The 20764-nt window shown below is 36.4% G+C and overlaps 1 protein-coding gene across 15 annotated transcripts in view; it reads left to right on the top strand.

Annotated features, from left to right (window-relative positions):
* Positions 1-20764, top strand: part of ATP11B (ATPase phospholipid transporting 11B (putative)) — a 71448-nt gene that overhangs the window by 17084 nt on the left and 33600 nt on the right. For all 15 annotated transcript variants that reach the window (XR_012624319.1, XR_012624321.1, XR_012624320.1 and 12 more), the window contains exons 3-18: positions 138-227; positions 3296-3376; positions 7636-7743; positions 7885-8013; positions 8138-8241; positions 9477-9524; positions 12359-12423; positions 12967-13048; positions 14289-14439; positions 17118-17315; positions 17598-17756; positions 18024-18196; positions 18574-18642; positions 19601-19674; positions 19761-19864; positions 20010-20191. Coding sequence is in view for 12 of the 15 variants with exons in the window: in XM_074834186.1 (XP_074690287.1) it covers positions 138-227; positions 3296-3376; positions 7636-7743; positions 7885-8013; positions 8138-8241; positions 9477-9524; positions 12359-12423; positions 12967-13048; positions 14289-14439; positions 17118-17315; positions 17598-17756; positions 18024-18196; positions 18574-18642; positions 19601-19674; positions 19761-19864; positions 20010-20191 (1817 nt within the window). In the remaining 3 variants the exon portion in view is untranslated. The remainder of the gene's footprint in view (positions 1-137; positions 228-3295; positions 3377-7635; positions 7744-7884; positions 8014-8137; positions 8242-9476; positions 9525-12358; positions 12424-12966; positions 13049-14288; positions 14440-17117; positions 17316-17597; positions 17757-18023; positions 18197-18573; positions 18643-19600; positions 19675-19760; positions 19865-20009; positions 20192-20764) is intronic.

The following is a 20764-nucleotide window of genomic DNA, read 5'->3' as shown; positions in this document are numbered from 1 at the left end:
AAGAAGATTTGGGGAGTGAAGATGGAAAATTAAAAGATTTAGGTTAAGAGAGTTTAACAGGAGCAGAACTGAATTTTACTGAAAAATTGTTCAGTATGTCATAACGGTTCTTCTCTCTTTCCCTTTTTTCCCTTCAGTATACAGTGTGGAATTTTGTTCCAAAAAACTTATTTGAGCAGTTCAGAAGAGTAGCCAACTTTTATTTTCTGATTATATTTTTGGTTCAGGTAAGTTGAATAATACTCAGGAAATTGCCATTTGTGTTGTAAATTCTGCCACTGATTTTTTTTCTATTAATTTAACTTCACATATTCTGTAAATAAAAACAATGCATTTCCTGTTTCTCTGGGAAAAGAACATAACTTTTAATTATGTCCAGATTTAAGTACTGTCCTTGGCATTCATAAAGATAAAACCTAATACATTTAAGTGTGCAGCTTCAGAGTCCATTGCACTGCTCACACAGGGACTCAATTACCTGCCTCAAAATTCAGTTTTAAATCTCTTAAGTTAGTAATAAAATTCCAGATATGGTTTTTGATTTTTGTGGACATTGGTGGTGTTTGAATAAACCAGTTGTTTGAGCAGTTTTAGACACTTCTTGGACATTAGTGTGGACAAATGTAGATACTCAAGTTCACTTGTGTCAAATTGGGCAGTATGCTTGCTCTTCAGCTGAGCGTATATTAGTGTATATTCTCATTGTAGGTGGAATCTTGCTTTTGTAATCAATACACTATTTTCATACAGTTCTAAGACCCTCAAATTCAGTTTGTTGAGATAAAATGAACATGTAAAAATTTACAGCTAGGATTGAAAGTTTGTCAGTTTTGAAGACATCAGTGCTGTTCTAGATGAAGGATAAGTGGAAGAAAGATTGTAAGGAGAGATAATAACTTTTGAGAGACCAATTAATATCTGAGACAGAGACAAGATTTTGGGGTACACAAACTTTTCTTTCATTATAAAATAGAATGCTTTGAATGTACAGCCCTCCACAGTGATTAACCAACATTTACAGCATGCATCTGAAAAAGATGGTACCTCATTTGACAAAAAACGGGAATAGTGAAGAGTTCATAAGATTTGTCTGTGATTCACAGAATCATCTAGGTTGGAAAGGACCTTGAAGATCATCTAGTCCAACCGTTAACCTAGCGCTTTGTGCAAGATGTCAGTAGCAGGGCCAGTTCTGCAATTTGAATCCATTGCCTCCTGTGTCCCTTGCACTTGTTCTTTCACATTTAGAAAGAATTAACTTTCTAATAGGCTGAAAATTCCTGTGTTGGGAGTTATTGAAGTCATATAGTTCTACCTTAGTCTAACAGAATGCGATGCCCATCTCATCTTCCTAGTTAAGAATATTGACTTTGTCATTCCTGTTACAGTATTTCATGCTGTTTAACATATTGTAGCATGAGGAAGATGGGGGCATGCTAGAGATGGAACAGAAGTGTTACTTAAAGTAACCACAGACAGTGTTGCATTTTTAAAGCTTTTGTTTCTTTTTTAATGCAAATTTACCTCTTTAGTTCAATTTTGAGTCACATTCCTTTCAAACTGTTAGGCTTCAGTAATATCTAAATGTGATGTCCATGAACAAATATGGATCTAAAGGCAGAGCGTGATCCTGTTCTCTCAGTTCGTGACTCAAGTGGATGCCCTAATTTGTATGGGAAATGTCTTGTTTCTATGTCTTTATTCCTGGAAACTGAACAGGAGAAAAGCTGCAGTCATTTTTGTTCATTCGCTAGAATGGAATTCTGTTTTTATTCAAATCCCATTTGGAAGTTCATTAATATCTAGTATTTATTGTCTTTTTATAAGGCAAAGGTGCCTTTAAAAGTTGATCACCATGGTATCTTCTCTGTCATATGAATCTCATGTGACCAGGATGCAGTGTCTGTCATTACCACCTTATTCCACTGGGGATGACAGAGCTGGGGCAAGTTCTCGTTGTGTGATTTAAACATGCAGCACAATCCAGTCCGTATTGTTCACCAGCCATATGCATGCCAGAAACATGGTGACAGACTGCATTTTGGTCACATGGAGCTCCACACCAGTTGTGTGGTGGATGCGTGTCCAGCTGTGTAGCAGGCAAAGGGCCATGGTGTTCCGGTGGAAGAAGCAAAAGAAGCAGACTGCCATGACAATTCCACCCGTGCAAAACTTGCTCCATTTTCACATATGACTCTCTTGAGAAAGGAGAGAGTGTAGATGGCACAAAATGTCATGGCTTGCCCTATCCGGCCAAAAATCAGATGCTTTTGGCATGGGTTTTCTTGGACAACATACTGCCAGACTGAAATTGCAGTGCTACAATTGAAGAACAGACAATATTGCAGGCTAGATCTGATTTTTGTGGTGTTCTATACATTGTGTTTCAGTGGGGGAAAGAAAAAAAGCTCATGCATGTGTTGTAAAGTGGCATAATTTGTTTTCTCTATGAGATTCTTGGCTCTTAACAGAGTAAACTTCATGTATGATTTTTTTTTTTTCTTCTTTAATGGTTTCCTAAAGCAATGCCATAAGTCTCAGGTAAAGTGGATCAAATCAACGTCTGTGGTTTTGAATAGTTCTTGTGTGTATTTTCTTTACAGCACTTGACCATGTTGGTTTTTTCCTGCAGCAGAGGAGAACCACTAACATGCCCCCCCCCCACAGAATTTTAGTGTATACACTGCACTTTTGGCATGCCAGCAATAATAGCACAAACTGTAAAACCTGCATGTTGACTTGGGGAAACCAGAAAGGAGCAGTCTAAGAAAGAATGCCCTCTAATATCTAAACTGTTGGAAATTAAAATTTTTAACTTAATTTCCACTTCTGAAGTGGATGTTGTTATACTCTACATTGCTTTTAAGCAGTAGATTGTATAGAGTATTGAACAGCTTCACAAAATGCATATTTCCTTCCTTTGTAATATACTTTCGAATTAATCTTTGCAGGATGAAAACATACCTTCCTTTTGCTAAGGACTCTTAAAATTGGCATATGCATTACAAATATGATTAAGTCTGTTCTGTGCCCTAGGACCTTTGTTTGCATCATTATTGACATGTATTATTTAGCTGTCAGGAACTGAGTTTTGCTTCAGAAGTACAGCAGAAAGTGCAATAAAAATAATCACAGGTTATAATGAGGAGTTTGGAAAATAATTGTCATCTTGTTTCATTGGGGTTTTGGGTTTTTTGGTGGGGTTTTTTTTGGTTGGGTTTTTTTTTTTTTTTTTTGGAAGGTACAATCATAAAAAAAAAATTTGGACTAATTTTCATATTTTCTTCTCTTTTAGCTCATGATAGATACCCCTACTAGTCCTATTACCAGTGGATTGCCATTATTCTTTGTCATAACTGTGACAGCCATAAAACAGGTAAAGGGGAAAAAATGTTGTAACATGAAGTCTTTCTAAGGTAAAGTTACTTAACAAAGTCTGACCAAGATAATGTTTAAATACAAAAGAAAAAAAGGTATAATTTTTAAAAAGGATTTTGTATTTAATGTTTCTTGTTAGATGCTTGAACTTGAGCATTTTGGTTAGTTGTCAAGCGCTCAGTGACTCACTGCGGTACCCTTAAATGGACAACGAATGACTGTCAGACAGCATTTTTGTCTAAATGTTACGTGTCACTTGTTATAAGACCTTTTCTGAAAGCTCCTAACTTATTCCTTTGGCACACCTCACTGCATATTAAAACCAATCCTCCAACATGACACACTGAGAAAGGAGCTTAGGTGGATGAAACAATGGTGCAATCCATGTTTGTCAGTGGTTAAAAGCAGTATGTTTCATGCCACAAAATACATATTAACTGTAATCCTGTACCAGGTAAAAGGCCCAGTTTAGAAAGGTTCTGGTTTTGTTTTCCTTTTCTTTGGTTGGATAAAACATTTTGGAGTGCTTTATAGCACTTGAAATAAGAAAAATCTTGTAAGTTTGAGTTTAATAGAAATCTTATTCAAGCACCATACTACATCTTACTAAGACCTAGAGCCCCTGGAAGAAGAATGTCTGGAAAAAAAAATAAAATCTTCTGTTTTCTTTAAACCCTTAAAGCAAGAGGAGAAAGAAACAAGGACATAAATAAAGAGGTGATGTGGATGGAAACTATAATCTCTTCTGCAGGGAAGTAATTTTCAGGAACTATCCCCTTCAAAGGGTTTGACAGTGCTGTCTGGGGAAGAGATGCAGTCATAGCAACTGAAAAGTAAGCAGGAGACTTGCGGAGCTACAACTGGAATTTCAATTTGCCCTCTGTGCCAGTAAGACCCAAAGCCACCCTGAAATAGGGCAAAAGTAAAAATAGCTCTAGCTTTCAAGCAGATAGAATGGTGTTTGGGGCACAGGAAATCTTAATGCTGGAGTAATATTTGAACTAACATTTCATCTTGTTGCTGTGGAATTTGTGTATGTAGAGTGCCCTAATCCTAGTCAATTGCAGTTGTTATCATCACCTCCAAAAAAATCACCTGTTCAAGAGCTATAGTCATAAGTAGGCAATGGAGGCAATGGAAAATATCCTTTAAAGATGTGTGAACTGAAAGAGGATGTGCACCTTAGTAATAAATACTAGATTTTTTTTTTCCAGAAAGAAGTTGGACTTTTGTAAGTCTAAAATAGTCCAAAATAATCTATTACCACCTTATTTCCAGATGTCCAGTCTTTTATTGGGAAATACAAGTATCTTACCATCAATTGCAAAGGATAGAGATTCTGGCATTCCTTCTTGAACTTTCAAATCGTTCATGATTTGCCAAGCATCAAGAGTTTTTCTGACTGTCTCAATATCTCTGCAAGGACTATTGGAACCACCTAAACCGATCTAAAGGCCTCTCATGTTTATCCTACCTGCTGCAAAGTAGGCAAATAGTATTCACAGTCTTGGAAAGACAATTAAGTGTGCTATTTCCAACAGGCTGCCCTCAGACAAGGAAGAAAGATAAATCTTCGGTTGAAATGCAGAGGGGAAAATAGCCAATATGGTCTCAAAACCAGCTTCCATTTTCTCTCAAACCAGCAGTGGAAGAGGAAGCAGATTTTAGGGAAAAAAAACCTTTTGAAAGCTCCGGGGCACTGGTTTTAAACAAAGTTTATTAGGATAAATGTTAAACTATAACTCGGTAGTCTCTCAAAAGATGAAGGGGAAAAATAGAAGCATTAACCATATACAGGTTTGAGAAGCTTAGTAGTGGGTGGAAAAACACCCTTGCTTCCAGAAGGCCAGTTCACAAGGCACCTCTACCAAACCTAAAAACTCAGCTTTGTTTTCATCTCAGCCAAGGAGATAGAACTTTTTCTTCTTCGAAGTGTAATTGCACCTAGGTCAGAAGAAGGACATACAAGACTGCAAAGTGATGCAACTCATGCTGTGTCATTTTGTCTATCTTGTTAGCCAGAGCACTTTCGTCCTTATGCCTGTGAAGATGTGAATGCAGTCCTCAGAGGAGTCCAAAATTAGAAAATAAAATAAATCAAAATAAAAATTAAAAAAAATCCAACAAAACAAAATACAACAAAATAAAGGTATTTACTAAGGAACTTTAGGGAACTGAGTAAATTTCAGTAAGTTCATAGGTATTTAGCAAACAAGCTGATTGAATGCAGATGTTTACATGTCTGTCAGGTAAATTAGAAACAACTATTTCACAGGTTTTGATTAAATATAGACCTAATCTGAGAATGAAAACCCTGGTAATATAATATGCAGGCCTGTTTTAATTTTGTCATTTTCTCAAGTGCATTGATGCAGTTATTTAAGCAGGACTTAAGAATATAATTTAATTGAGGGATTTTAATCTTTAGTTTGTTTTCATGCAATTAAGCAGCATTCCCAGTATTCCTATTGCATCTTTCTTTTCAACAGTATTTTTGCAATATTTGCAAGTGAGGATAAGGAACTGTCTCAAAAATGCCGCAGTAGGTAAATTTTGGGGGAATTTAACCTGAACACAGTAAGTTGGCTCTTAAGAATTCCCTGGTGTGAGGTGTCACCTTTGAGTTGTAGGCAATAGGTGTCAGATGGAGAAAGCGCTGAAATCTGTACTTTCTAAAGAAGGTAAATTTCAGTTCTTTGCCAAATGTCCATATTGCTCAGCTGTTCAGGTTTGAGACAAATGCCCCAAGGTTACTGGACATTAGTTATATCCTTGTTTTCTTCTGTCAGTCACCTTTAACAAGGAGCTGTAGGTACTGACTCTTGCTTTTTCATACTGCTTAGGAAGGACTCTTTAAGAGTCTTAGGGGTTTTAGGGTTCTGATTTCCCTATATTTCTCTGTATGGCTGCTGTTACTACACACTTCCTAATTATTTCTTTTTAAGCAGTTGGCATATAAAGCTTCCCTCTATTTCCTTTTTCTGTTTCCTTTTTTCTATTTCCAGTAGCGCAGTTCTGCTGTCCTTACTCGTTTCTGCTAGTAACAGTGGAGGTGCATGAAGGTAGAACTGCAAAACTATACTTTTAACATGGCTAAATTCATCATACAACTTTCCTCCAAACTCCAGTCAACTGCAGAATTCTCCAAACTACATCTGCATTAGTACTCTTTGTATAATGACATTCACACAAAATGTTCATAGTGTTCTGGGATGAGTTGGGATATGCCTGCTGTTTCAGAAGGCCCCCTTCCTCTGTCTGCAAACTTCCAAGGAAGTGGTTTTAATTCTTTCACATTTGTTATACCTACAGAAGAGCATTTTAGGAAATGTCTCTATTATTGCATATCAGTTGTAGGAGTCTTGCCAGGATGTAAAAGGCAGTTGAGCTTCCTGCATAGACTAATCCATTTCTTGTGCTTGCTTGTGGGGCTTTCCAAACAGTACCTAGACTTAGGGATCAGAGAGGTCATGCTACTGACAATCATGCTATTGGATTAAATAAGCAATGCGTTAATAGCTTACTAAAATAGAAGGAGAATGATATACCTGGATTCATCCTCATAAATGTTTGCACGTGTGTGTGCATGGGATAAAGGGTGCTTAAAGAGGTGCTGAATATCAGGTAAAGGAAAACTGCTTAATGTGTATCCATGAAAAACTCAGTTGCTGTGAACTGCTGCATTAGGACTCGGAAAGAACTAAAACCTTCTCAATGATCTTCTCTTGCTACACAGAGCTGATGTGTGACAGCATGTTGTACAAAATTAAGAAATCTTAAGATTTCATGCCGGGGCTGTGGCAGTAACTATAAGAAGTGCTGTATGGTATGACATGAGGAAGTAATTTCAGTCTGTTAACTTCTCTTACAAAAAAAAAAAAAACCAAAACCAAAACCACCCATAAGAGAGACTGTTCCTAGTTTTGTGGTATATTAATCCATATAGATAAAAGATTGAATGAGTGCTTGTTCATCTCATCTGCAGAAAATCTCACTGCCTGTTTGTTTTAACAGCACATGGGACTGTTGAGTTTCTTCACCACTTTTGCTACTTTATTTGCCTTTACTTATTTGTGTAGGGTTAAAATTAAGAGGTTTACCAGGTGCTTGAGTAACATCTACAGTAGAAACTCAAGAGAAATTAGTAATCTATTCAGACTATGCAGCAAGTAATTTGAAGCACATTTGCTTAGAAGATATTTGTTGTGCTTTATAGGTTTCTTGCTTAAAAAGTAAATTTGTATGTGTTTTCTACAGGGTTATGAAGACTGGCTACGACATAAAGCGGACAATGAAGTAAATGGTGCTCCAGTTTATGTTGTTCGTAGTGGTGGCCTTGTAAAAACTAGATCTAAAAACATTCGGGTATGTGCCTGAGGACAAATTGAAAATTGTGTTTCTATTGCATAGCTAAAGCTCTTGTTTCATCATGATTCAGTAACAATGCTGAAATGAATTATTCTCTTTTAAAACTCTCTTTGTACACTTTTGTGTTCACTTCATTAGGTGGGGGACATTGTGAGAGTAGCCAAAGATGAGACTTTTCCTGTTGATCTGGTGCTTCTGTCATCTGATCGAGTCGACGGTTCATGCCATGTTACTACTGCAAGTTTGGATGGAGAGACCAATCTTAAGGTATGGGTTACTGCTGTGAAATAGAATGTAGTTCATTCACGATACCATTTTTATTTCAGCCCATTGGGATACTCTCTCTGCCCAGTAGTCCTGTATCATTAACTTCATGGACACTGTTTTACAGACACATGTTGCAGTTCCAGAAACAGCAGTGCTACAGTCCGTTGCCAACCTGGACAAACTTGTAGCTGTTATAGAATGTCAGCAGCCAGAAGCAGATCTATACAGGTATCATGTTATTAGTAAATACTTTGAAATTAAATCAAAATGAGGTGTTTAATATTAGGAATGTTATGGGTCTTGCTGAGATTAAAATAGCTTCAAACAACTGCTTAAATTTTAGGTTTTAATAGTTAGTGCAAGTGTTTATGCATATGTAATTGCTGAAAGTTGCAAGTGACAAGTTTTGTGTTTTAACCATGACACTTATGTACATTTCTGTTCTAACCAGTAAACTTGTTACCAGATTTTAAAAAATTAAATGACATGTGAGTCTGAACAGGTTGGAGAAGGAGTTGTATAAGGTTCTGTCAGAAGATTTGAGTACTGTTTAGTATATATTTTTTAAATGGGGTTAACTCAAACCATAGCAAATTGTTGTAAGTTTATGTTAATTCTAAGGGTAAGTGTTGGTCACGTTTATTTTGCTTATGTTCAAGAGAAGATTTGAACTCCATTCTTCAGCAGCAAAAATTTAGTATAAAAACAGTTGTATCTTAGTGTGCTTCATTTCAGCTTTTAACATCAGCAAGCAATGCCCTATACTCTGTAACAAACAGCATCATAGGTAACAAAAATTCTATTCCCATCCAAGTTTCTCCTGAATTATATAATGGAAAATACTGTTAAGTAGTAGTTTTCAAAATCCAACTATATCACAGCAGCTATTATTAAGTAAGCTTTGGGATTTTTGAGAAATATTCTTAAAAACTAAGATACTTAATTTGAACAGCTGTTCAAATATTTGATCTTTAGTTCAGTTTGTAGAGAACATCAAGTTAAGGTACAATTACTATAAAAGTTTATGTCCCTATTAGTAGCTAGGGTCATGTTAAATATGTAAGTGTCAGATTTTAAAAGCAGAGTAGATTGGCTTTATTAAATGAAAAATTACTATTTCTGATGGATAATATGCTAACTTATATTTGTTAAGGAATTATTTCTTACTGAAACATGAAGAAGTCACAATCTGTTTTAACTGAATAAGAAATATAATCTTTTGTGGGTTTATTAATGAAACCTAATAGGCTTTCTCAAATGACTGTTCTTTGAAGGATAAATGTTTCTGTTACACATCTCTCGTAAAATGATTGCCTGTGTTGCCATGTTGGTTTAGTTTGTTAATGAAAGTTGATTATTTTGTACTTGTGAAATGTTAATGGCTTTTTTTGTAAATATAGAGGAGTGTTTTAAATTTTTCAGTCTTTATCTAGATATTTCTAACACGTGGTCATCTTTCATAGATTTGTTGGAAGAATAACTATAAGTCAACAAACTGAAGAAATTGTACGGTAAGTAAAATTTTATAAGATCAGTGTTCAGAACTCATGAATATGGTTAAAATCATGACCAGCACAAAAAAGAGTTACTGTTGAATGTACAGAAGGGAGAGGTATTTTTACTGAAAGTATCAATTGTAGCTGCATACTTCAGATGGAGATGAGAGAAAATTAGGAAAGAAAGTTCATTACTACCCGGTTTTTCAGAATTAATAGGACAGTTCTGGAAAGCTTGGCTGTTCTGATGAGGGTAATTTTTAGGCACTGGTAATCAGCTGGTACTTTGTTGCTATTTGTTATTTAAAACATTTATTGATCTTAAACATCTTCCAGTGGCATATTATGTAGACTGCAACAGATCCTGTCATCTGTTTATCAGAGGCACTAAGCAGGTGTTTTCGCAGTTGGAATTCCTAGAAATTATGGTTTGTTTTAATAAAGCCTCTGCTACAGATTTGTAGCTTTTAACATGTATTTCAAACTGCTGTACTACCTGGACTGTAAAATTAAGTGCTTACATCTGTAATAGTCAACACATAATTGTGTGCACATAAAGCTCTGTGCACATAACCACGTGCTCACAACCTTTCACTGTGCAGTTGTAGCAAGTAACATACACCGAAACACATGTGAAAATACGAAAATAAAGATGTGAAGCCACTTACAGACCTACACGTGACTTCCTCAAAAGGTTTCTAATTGCGGTGGGTTGGCCCCAGCTAGCAGCCGAGCATCCACACAGCTGCTTGTTCACTCCCCCCCCGCCCCCCCCCCCCCAACAGTACAGGAGAGAAAATAGGAAGAACAGGAGTGAGAAAAAGGTCATGGTTTGAAATAGACAGTAAAATCATTCACAAGAAATGGCCAGGTTTTCAGGAATATTTAGCATAGCATGCAAGTTATTCAATTGTTTCGTCTTGAGAGTTGTTGATAATCAAGCTTTCAAAAAAGCTTGGTCACCTCAAAATGTGAAGTGCTGTGTTATGATGTATAAATGTGTCACAGAAACAAGTAAATCTGTTACGATTCTTTCACTCCTCTAATGTCCAAAATGCCATCCTTCACACATTTCTTTTAGTGAAATTTCTACCTAAATCAGTCTGAAGAACTTAAAGACTCAATCTAAGAGCCTCCTGTGAGGCTGGCAAACATCTGTCAGTTGTAGATAGGAGTAACATGGAGTTCAGAGTGAATCAATGATTTGTCAATGGTTTTGCAAGAAGTACGGGAATGTAGAAGGCAGATCACCTGGCTCTAAGTCCAATGCCGTAGCCATGCACCCCCCCCTGCCCCCCCCAACCCACTCAGCTGTTTTCTAAGGTTGCTTTATGTGCTACTTTGCTTAGAGCTTTTCCAAATTCATGACTGCCAAGCTTGACATGTTCAGCTTTGGGATAATCTTATCAAAATAATTTAGTTGACAACATATAACAGAGCCAGTTTAAAAGGAGTGTGAAAAACAGTTGTGAGTTCTGACTGCTGGTGGAGTTGTATTTTCTGACTGTCAAAGATAAGCTTGTCTAGTCTGTGTTGCACTGATTGAGGTTTTGTATTTTGGGTTTGTCAGACTGGTTTTACAAACTGCAAAAAACACCTGAATCCAGAAATATACATTAGTTTTCTTATATGAAGAGGTTAAATGCTTGGGCATTTAGTCCCTTTTAGTTCCATTTTTCAGTTAAAGTTTGAGTCTAGCCTAAAATACTAACATATGTATGTGAAATTTAAAGAACCTGTCATAGTCTGTGTGTATAATTGGTGTGCACAGTATTTGTGATGGTAACTGTCACGTTTGCAGTAACATTTAAGTTAAATGCTTAACTGTAGGAGGTGGGGTTTGAGTTTGAGGTGGGTTTTTTTGAGTAACTCCACGATCTGCTTTCAAAGGGACTTCAAATATAAGAACTTCGTTTATATAGTAGTGATCATGGTGGTACAGCTAATGGAAAAGACAAACCCAAGGACTTGTATGCCCGTAGCACTTTGTATATGATCTTCAATTCCTTTGCTTATACCCGGTATGTCCACCTGGCCACTGCAGTTGTTCAGTTTCTGCTTTCATTTGAAACACTGCCAAAATAGTGAATGCACCTTTTTTTTTTTTTTTTTTTTAAATTTCAAACCAAACCTGCTGGCAGTTTCTAAGGATGATAACAGCTGTTGGAGTAGAGCATATGACTCTAACCTTATATCAACCTTGATTCTAACTGGACCTTTATTTTCACAGCGCTCTTTATGGTTAACTTCGCCTATGAAATTCATGTATTATTGTGGTGTGATAGATGTGAGGAAAAAACATTTATAAAATTTTAGTCTTGTGTTAGGAAGCAGAACTTGCACTATTGTGGTGACATTGTGTCCATCTAGTTGTTTGTTTTTGTTTCTCTGGTATGATTAGCTTTTGAACTTGCTAGATCATTTCAGTTTGACAGAGGGGTAGGAGTAAGATAGGGAGAAGAGTCAAACCTAAAATAGCCCTTCTGTTGCACTTTGAGCTCAATAAGTTTTTTTGCCTGCTAGCTTCTCAGGTAACTTGCAGGTCTTTCTGAAGCAGCCATTTGGTATATTTAGCTCAATCACTAATTATGGGATATTGAACAGGGTTGGGAGACTGTGGCAGTGACCATGGGAGGCATGAAAGGCAACTGGGAGCTCTGGAGATGTGTAGGTGAGGCATGGTACAAGGGGTGAGAGGATCAAAGATGAACCTAAATGAAAGTGGAGTTGGGGTTGGGAATTCATAGTGGGGGGTATAGGACAACTTTGCATAGGAAACTGGATTTCACTAGTCCTATAGAATATAGAACGGCTAATTTTTAAATGCTGATATGTCTGTTTCTTTTTAGACCTCTTGGACCTGAAAGTCTCTTACTTCGAGGAGCAAGATTAAAAAACACTAAAGAAATATTTGGTTTGTAGACATCTAAATATTTAAAGAGTATTATTTTCTTAAAACATGTTGATGAACTGTGGTTTAATTCTACTTGCACTGAAGAAATTGCAATAATCTCACTGACTGTTACCTGAGGGGATATGATTATAGATGAAAGTAATGATAATCTCTAAGGATATAAAGTTCCAGCTCCTCTCTGTGAAAATATTTGAAGTGGTTTGACAAAGGAATAGCTTAACTTCAATGAATAAATGACTGTTGTTACTGTTACCCATTGTTTAAGACTTTCTCCTGAGATTTACCATTCTGATTTCCATAAAATACATACTGAAGAGCAGTACAGTCATAATAATGAACAGTGTTTTAGTAGGTGTTAAAATTACTTCAGTAGTACTGTTTTACTGTAGCGGAGTATTGCAAATACAAAATGCTGTCTCACCATTGTACTGAGGTAAACACAAAACTAATATCACCTGTCTCTTAAAATGAAAAATTCTGCAAATTGTATATATGCAGAAAATAAAGTATAACTTTTTCTCCCCCTCTCCCCTTCGTTCCCAGGTGTTGCAGTGTATACAGGTATGGAGACAAAGATGGCATTAAATTACAAGAGTAAATCTCAGAAACGGTCAGCAGTAGAAAAGTATGTTTATTTTCTAATATCTTTCTTATTTGTAGAGTTGTAACTTAGTTTTTCCTTGGTAACTTTAAAACCCTCATGATCTCGTTATTGGGTTGTAGACAAGGGAAGAGAGTGCAATTCCTTTGCCTTCAGTAGGAAGCTATGAAGACAAGATCCATTTTTTTGGCGTTTCATCCTTTTTCATCCTTTATTTATTCTTTCTGTGGTGTACAAAGCTGAAATACCCGAGCTTAAAAAGGACTAAAGCAGAAGAAGTTAGTTTGGGAGGTTTGTTTTTGAGATGTGGAGATCATTTAATGATAGGTGAAATGCTGCTTGAACCAGATGGTCAGAGATAATTTTCACAACAGTTCCAGCCTCTGCTGTTCTCTGCATCTTCTACTGAAAGACTGCATCACGCCTTTAAAGAGGACAGATTGAAACGAAGTCTTAATTGCTTACAAATCTTATCCTGAATTGTAGTATTTGATAGAATGGACAATAGCTTTGTTTCACACAGTCTAAAGGATATAGCCTATCCAGATATGTTTTGCAGTGAATCTTGTTTCTAGCACAAGTTGCAGGCTCAGTTTTAAAAATCTTTGCTCATAGTTACAGGATAGATGCTACTATAATAGAGATTTGTATATTGAACCTCATGAATTATTTTTAATGGAAAAGAAGTTCTGATATGTTGCTTTTATTCCAGTTACTAAAAATCTGAGGTAGCCTCCCAGCATTCTTTTGCAAACATGGGATTGATTATTCTTCTATAGCCACATGCAAGCAGAACTGTAGAGTGCACAGGAAAAGTTCAGCTATATCCTGGTATATTGTGGCCTGAGTTAAATAATCAGATGCACATGGTAGTGCTCTTCTAACTTAAGAAAAAGGTGCAGCCTTGGATTTCCACTGTGGTTGCTTGTACTGCCTTCACAGCCTTGCTAGATACTCAGGGAAGAAGAAAAGGGTAAGTCAGCCCCCAAAATCTTGGACAACAGGTGTGACACAAACCAGCTGTTGGGTATTCTTGCACCTTAATCTAGTCTTCATATTGCTATGTGTAGAGTATATCTTAGTCAGATGTAGGATTTCTTTTCACTTCTGTTGCTTGCTTGTCACATAGAAACTTCATATCCATATCAAACATGGGATACATTGAAAAAAAAATTGTCCGATAAGTTTTTGATCAATTCATGTAACCAGTGTATCAACAGACTACTTAAAATAAACTGAAGTTGCCTTTTTTTTGCCTCTGTAGGTCCATGAATTCCTTTTTGATTATTTATCTAATAATCCTCCTATTTGAAGCCATTCTGAGCACTATTTTAAAGTATGCATGGCAAGCTGAAGAAAAATGGGATGAGCCTTGGTATAATGAAAAGACCGAGCATGAAAGAAACAGCAGTAAGGTAATGTAGTTCTATGCAGTTGTGTATGTGAGGAACCCTCAACCACTGTATACTGAATGTGATATTTATTATGTCTCTATTCTTGAATATAGGTGTAACTACTACATGATCCACTTGCAAGTCTGTGTGCTGTTATCTCAGTATTTTTGAGAGGGTTAGTCCTACGTAGCCTCACCCTTTGTAGAAATATCTTACCTGTTACTGGTTGGACTTTTTTTCTCCCTTCATGAAGAGACTAAGCTGTTTGAAAATTTTGGGTTTTGTTAGGACATGTTCCTCATGTTCTATGTTCTTATTATAGTTACTGTTGGTTTGGGTGTCTTTTGTCATTCCTTAAATGAAAAGAGGAGGAGGATGGCTGTTCTTGTGCACGTTCCATTGCAGTGATTTCACAGTTCAGGCCCATTGGACATTCTGTGATGTTTAAAATTGTTCACACAATTTTGTAGGGCTGTAATTTTGCTCAAACTCCTGCTTGCCTTCTCAACTTTCTCTAGAGATTGGAGGGATATTTCAAAGTGTTCCTTAAGTCTGCAGTTCCAAGTAGTCTCTTTTTTTAAATCATTCTCTATTTTTCTGTGTTCTAATTTTTGATTTCTGTACAAGTAATTCTGCTTCTTCCAAAGCAGTTCAGGAATGGCTGGAGCTGATTTCTACGATGTAGAGGGGATTTTCAAAGCACAGAAGGATTGGAAATCCAGTTGCCACATGTGGTGTGGTGTCAAATGTTTAACACCCACAGCCCCCCACACCCTCCCTATCTTCCAGAGGCTTGAGACTTGAATGTGCTCACCAGGTGCCATGTGTGCAAAAAGTTCCAAATCCTGAGTCAGGAGAGTTCTGTTCTGCTTCACAAATAGAGTGAAATTTCCAGCCAGTACATAGTGGTTCAGGAAGGAAAAAAGTTATTCGAGAATGTCTTTGATTCAAGGAGAGTTAAGAGTTTACTGGCACTTCCGTAGAACATGCAGCTTTCTCAGAACCTTGTCATGCGAAGTGTTTTTGTGCTTAAACTGGAAAAATATCTCAATGCTGTGTTCCATTTAAAATTAGTAATTCAGGTTATCACTACAGTTACCAAAAACTTCAATGTATTCTAAAATAATCTTATCTAAAAGCGTCACTGTTGAAAAGTACTAAATTTAGTAAAGTTCTCAAATTGTTTAATGACTTATTTTTAGTACCTGCACCCACTTAATGCACTTTCAACTGCTTGAAGTGGTCAGTCAAGTAAATTGTTGGCTCCTCTTAATTTGAAGTAGTTGCTATGTAACTTAGACTAGCCTGTGGAGCCTTTTCCGTTCTGAATAGAATTGAAATAAGTATTTACTCAATCTTTCTATTCCTTTACCTTTGCCTTCAGGAGCATACAGAGCCATCTGTGTTTCTACATGTGACTCTCCTTCTATCACGTCTTTGTTTTTCTCTGTCCTTTGTTTACTTGCACAATCTGCTTTGCATTTCTCGATATGCTGACATCCTTATTTGGAGTGTTTTCTCTGTTCATCTGTCCTGTGTTCTGCAGATTGTTATTTAATAGACAGACTTGAAGAAACTCTCTAACCGTAGTAATTGTCACGTCTTCTCAGTATATCTTCTCTTACGTGAATTACTGCTCTCAGTCTTTATCTATTTTTTCTGGTTTAGTTTGGAACGTGTTTTAAGGCACAGAACTTCCTGAGTTTTGTTAGACACCTTAATTATTGGTACTGACTTTTAAGTAATTATAGCAACGCTCCCTAATTAGGAAGAACAGACATTGTTTAGCTTTGCAAACTGTTGACTGCTTTTGTACTCCCTTTCTTCAAAAGGTTCTCTTATACCAATATCTGGTAATGTTGAAAGAGATGTCCCAGTTTTTCTCATCTCTAATCTCCCTTGCTCAATAATCAGGTGTTGGTAAGAGTCTTCCCAAAGTACAATTTGTTGTACAAAGGAAAAAGGAGACTTCAAAGAGACTGTAATGTTGCATTTCAGAATTTGTTAAAATTGTCATACCTAATAAAGAGAAATTTCTATCCTATTACATAGCTGTTTACCTGAAATGTATGTGTTGAACAGTGATTTGAAGAGGTGTAAAAGAAGTCTGTGCCATTGAAATCCACACAGTCTCTTTCTTGTCATGTAGTCTTGATCACCCGTGTCACTTGGGAATGCCAGTAGACTGAAACCCTCTTGTCGCTCTGCTGTCCTAAACCAATACAGAATACTTGCAGATTCCTCTGACAACATGGAATACCAGTTGTTTGCCTTCACCATTTATGGTTCCTTAGAAAAGCCTGTGAATGGTGCTGGTTGATGGCATGGGGAACACGTTAGTTTTTCCAGACCCAACTCTTTCAAGAGACCTGTTTGAAAATAGAATCACCATGACAGTTAATTGGCAGCCCTCCTGACAGATTCAGTAGAAAGGACAAAAATTAATGAACTTGAGAATTGAAACATCCAGTCATAGCTTAAGGCAGTCTTTTTGCATCAGTCTGAAGGCGCATTACTGGGTCAACCCGGAAATACCCGCATTGTCACTTTTTGTGTTGCCTGTCTCATGCGTACGTGGGACTTGGTCTCCTCCGGCTCTGTCAATTTGGCATTTTTCATGCGTATTGAAACATAACTAAGTAACCATGTTTCACCTGTTCACTACAGTAATCTTTACATTTTCTCTTTTTCTCTTGTAGATTCTGAGATTTATTTCAGATTTTCTTGCTTTTCTGGTACTTTACAATTTTATAATACCTATTTCACTTTACGTGACTGTTGAGATGCAGAAATTTCTTGGATCTTTTTTTATTGGCTGGGATCTTGACCTCTATCACAAGGAAACAAACCAGAGAGCACAAGTAAATACTTCAGATCTCAATGAAGAATTGGGACAGGTAGAGTAAAAAATACATTGTTTCCTTTTTTTACATTCTATTTTTGACTTTGTTAATATTAAAATTCATTACTGCAGAGTTTTTATTGGTTGCACTTTGCTTTCTGATTAAATTAAAAATAAGGTATAAATATCTGATGGTAGAAACTAAAATTTTTATGTGATCAAAAAGAGGTGTACAGAGGAGAGTGTGAGTGGAGATTATTTTGGTTTTGGTGTTTTTTTTTTTTTTCTAACAAATACATGTAACTCCAAGTCTCTTTTTTGTTTTATTTTACAAAAGGTAGAGTATGTCTTTACAGACAAAACTGGTACATTAACTGAAAATGAGATGCAGTTTCGGGAGTGCTCCATTAATGGCGTAAAGTACCAAGAAGTCAATGGTAAATTAACTCCAGAGGGGTTTTCTGAAGATTCTCCAGATGGAATTAGGCACAGTTTGGTAAGACTTCCCCCTGTTAGGCATCCTAGATAGAAAATGTTTTATTTCAGAGAAATGAACGTTAACTTTTTTTTTAAATTACAGTTTCTGAATAGTTTGAAGCTATTAAGTGTTACTGAACAAAGAAGATTTATTAAACATGTTGAGATGATTATTTAACATGTAATACTTTTAAAAGATTTTAAAGTAAAAACATGTTTTTATTAAGTATGTTCAAAACTTGGTTGATATGTAAATGTTACAAATAAAGGTTTTTCTTTCTTACAGATGAAAGAGGAAGAACTCTTCTTGAAAGCAGTTTGTCTTTGTCATACAGTGCAGATCAATGCAGATCAAACAGATGGTGCTGATGGTCCCTGGCATGCCAGTGGAGTAACATCCCCATTGGAGTATTATGCTTCTTCACCAGATGAGAAAGCTTTAGTTGAAGCTGCAAGCCGGTGAGCTGTGCTGCAAAAACTATCTAATGTAGAAATTGCCTACTAGGGCTGGCAATTCACGGTGAAAGCAACCTTAAAAATCGCTCAGACAGATTGTAAAGCCCAGGGCTTGGCACTGTCAGTTTACTATGAACATATAAAAATACAATACACAAAAACCTCGACATATTATAAAGTGATGATTTAAAATATTTATGGAAATCCTTGAGAAATTATAGTGGACAGAGTATGTTGCTATTAAAATATTGTAGAAAGTGGGCATTCTTCATTTTCTCTAGAAAGAGAGCAGAGCCTCTTGTCTCCTTCCCCCCCACCCCCCAATCAATAGGCATTATGTCTGAAGTGATGATTAGACATACATTTTCTTTTCCTTTTAGGGTTGGAGTAGTATTTACTGGAACTAGTGGGGACAGTATGGAAGTAAAAAGTCTTGGAAAACCAGAAAGGTATTTGGTTTTAGTCCTTGTTTCTTTTGAAGGACAGAATGGTAGTGATCTTCTAAGAAAACCTTGCCTTTCCACAGCATGCTCTTTTTAATGCTTTTCCCTTGATGTCTTCAAGAAAGTTTGCATCTTCCTTACCAATCGAAACTGAGATACAAGAATTTCGTGTCAGTCACTCTGTATATAGATATATATCTGTATAGAGATAATACCTATAGGTGTGTATTAATACAGTTTGCATCTTTGCCTGTTTCTCAAAGGTTGAGACTGTAGTAGAGTTGGAAAACTGGATTGCTTATTCAGCTCTTACAGGTTGTGCTTTCAGCTCTAGAAGTTCCCAGAATCAGTCTCATGTATGCATAATCTAATTACATATTTTAAACTTTTCCCAAAATGAGTAGAAATATTATTGATAACTGTATATCTGCGGTATGTCATAACACCTTTTATCGATTTGATCTGTGTCAGTTGGCAGTACTTTAAACCTCAATGTCTAAAATGAATTTTCTAAACTAGTGGTAACATAACAAAAAATAGTCCAGTTATCAGGGAACTTACACTCTTTTTTGACTATGTAGATTGTTTACAAGTGTTAGAAACAAAATGTAGTTTTCAAATTAACGCTTGAAGTAATGATAGAAGGATAAAGGAATAGGTAAGAGCTGATTGTAATCTCCATATGCAAAACTAGTGTTCAGAAAGCTTCCTATCGGTAGAAGAACCTTTTATTCTTACAGGATGGAATTAAGTATATGTAAAGTGATGAAAAGCAATCAATTGCACAAACACCGATAGGAGTGATTGTTGCTTAACAGTGGTAGCATTACTTTTAGAGTTTCTATATAAAAATGACACTTCGAGGAAAGGTCTGTGGGGTAAGAGTATATTTATAAGTAATTTTCTCTGGAAATTTATTTCTAAAAATGTTTTTTTCCCCTTTCTATTAAAACACAAAATACAGGTATAAATTGCTTCATGTTTTGGAGTTTGATTCAAATCGCAGACGAATGAGTGTCATTGTAGAGAGCCCCTCAGGTAAGTGATCAGAAGTTGCACAAGCTGCAGTTGAGAACTTCTTAAATCATATGTATTCTTAATTTCTGTTCTATTTTACTTTTTAGGGGAAAAGCTTTTATTCACAAAGGGAGCAGAATCTTCTGTTCTTCCACGTAGTAAGAGTGGAGAAATAGACAAAACAAGGATACATGTGGATGAATTTGCTTTGGTAAGCGTATATGCTTGCCCAGCTGATTGGAAGAAAATTCTTCCAGTACAAATTCTGTGACTTGAAGTGAGCGAATTGCAGGTGACACCTTCTTGTTAGATCAGAATCTTGTCTACTCTGAATGTAGTCTTTTATTTTCTCACAGAAAGGACTAAGAACTTTGTGCATAGCCTACAGAAGATTCACACCTGAGGAGTATCAAGAAATTGGCAAACGCCTTCATGAGGCCAGGACTGCCTTACAACAGCGGGAAGAAAGATTAGCAGATGTATTCAACTTCATAGAAAGGGATCTGGAATTACTTGGGGCTACAGGAGTAGAAGACAAGTATGCAATGGAGTTTCTGCTAACTACACTCAAAAACATAGCGAGTTTAGGATTTATAACTGAAATATGATGTGTGCCATGAAAAACTCTCCTGTCACAACCAGAAGTTCTGTGCCATTTTTGTTTAGTATGTTTACCACTCTTTGGATTGAGGAGCATTCAAAACACGTGTTGTACCACATGATTTTGGCTTAATAGCGATGACATACAGTGTGCTTTATCAGGAGAGATTTAATGTATGTGAAATGGAATAATTGCAGTAAATATTGAGGGTAATGGCTAATTCCTTGGGAAAACTTCTATACATACCTACTTCACAAAGCATTCTGCTTGTGTAGTGTGTATTCTGTAAGTCAGAGGATGTATTGTACACTGGAGTGTACAGATGGAGCACTTAGAAGCTTTTCAAGCACCACACTAGATAGTCATTGTTGTGGACTGTTTTAAAGCTTCTGAAATGCAGCAACGATGCCTAATTTAAATTGATATGCTTATTACAAATTTTTGATGACTTAATAGGATTGAAGTTCAGTGTTTTGTTTCATCAAGGCCTTCGTTTTATTGGTGGTAACA

The sequence above is a fragment of the Strix aluco genome, chromosome 9 (assembly GCF_031877795.1).
Source record: "Strix aluco isolate bStrAlu1 chromosome 9, bStrAlu1.hap1, whole genome shotgun sequence".
NCBI lineage: Eukaryota > Metazoa > Chordata > Aves > Strigiformes > Strigidae > Strix > Strix aluco.
Note: the sequence above shows the minus strand (reverse complement) of the source record. Positions and strands in the feature narration are given on the sequence as shown.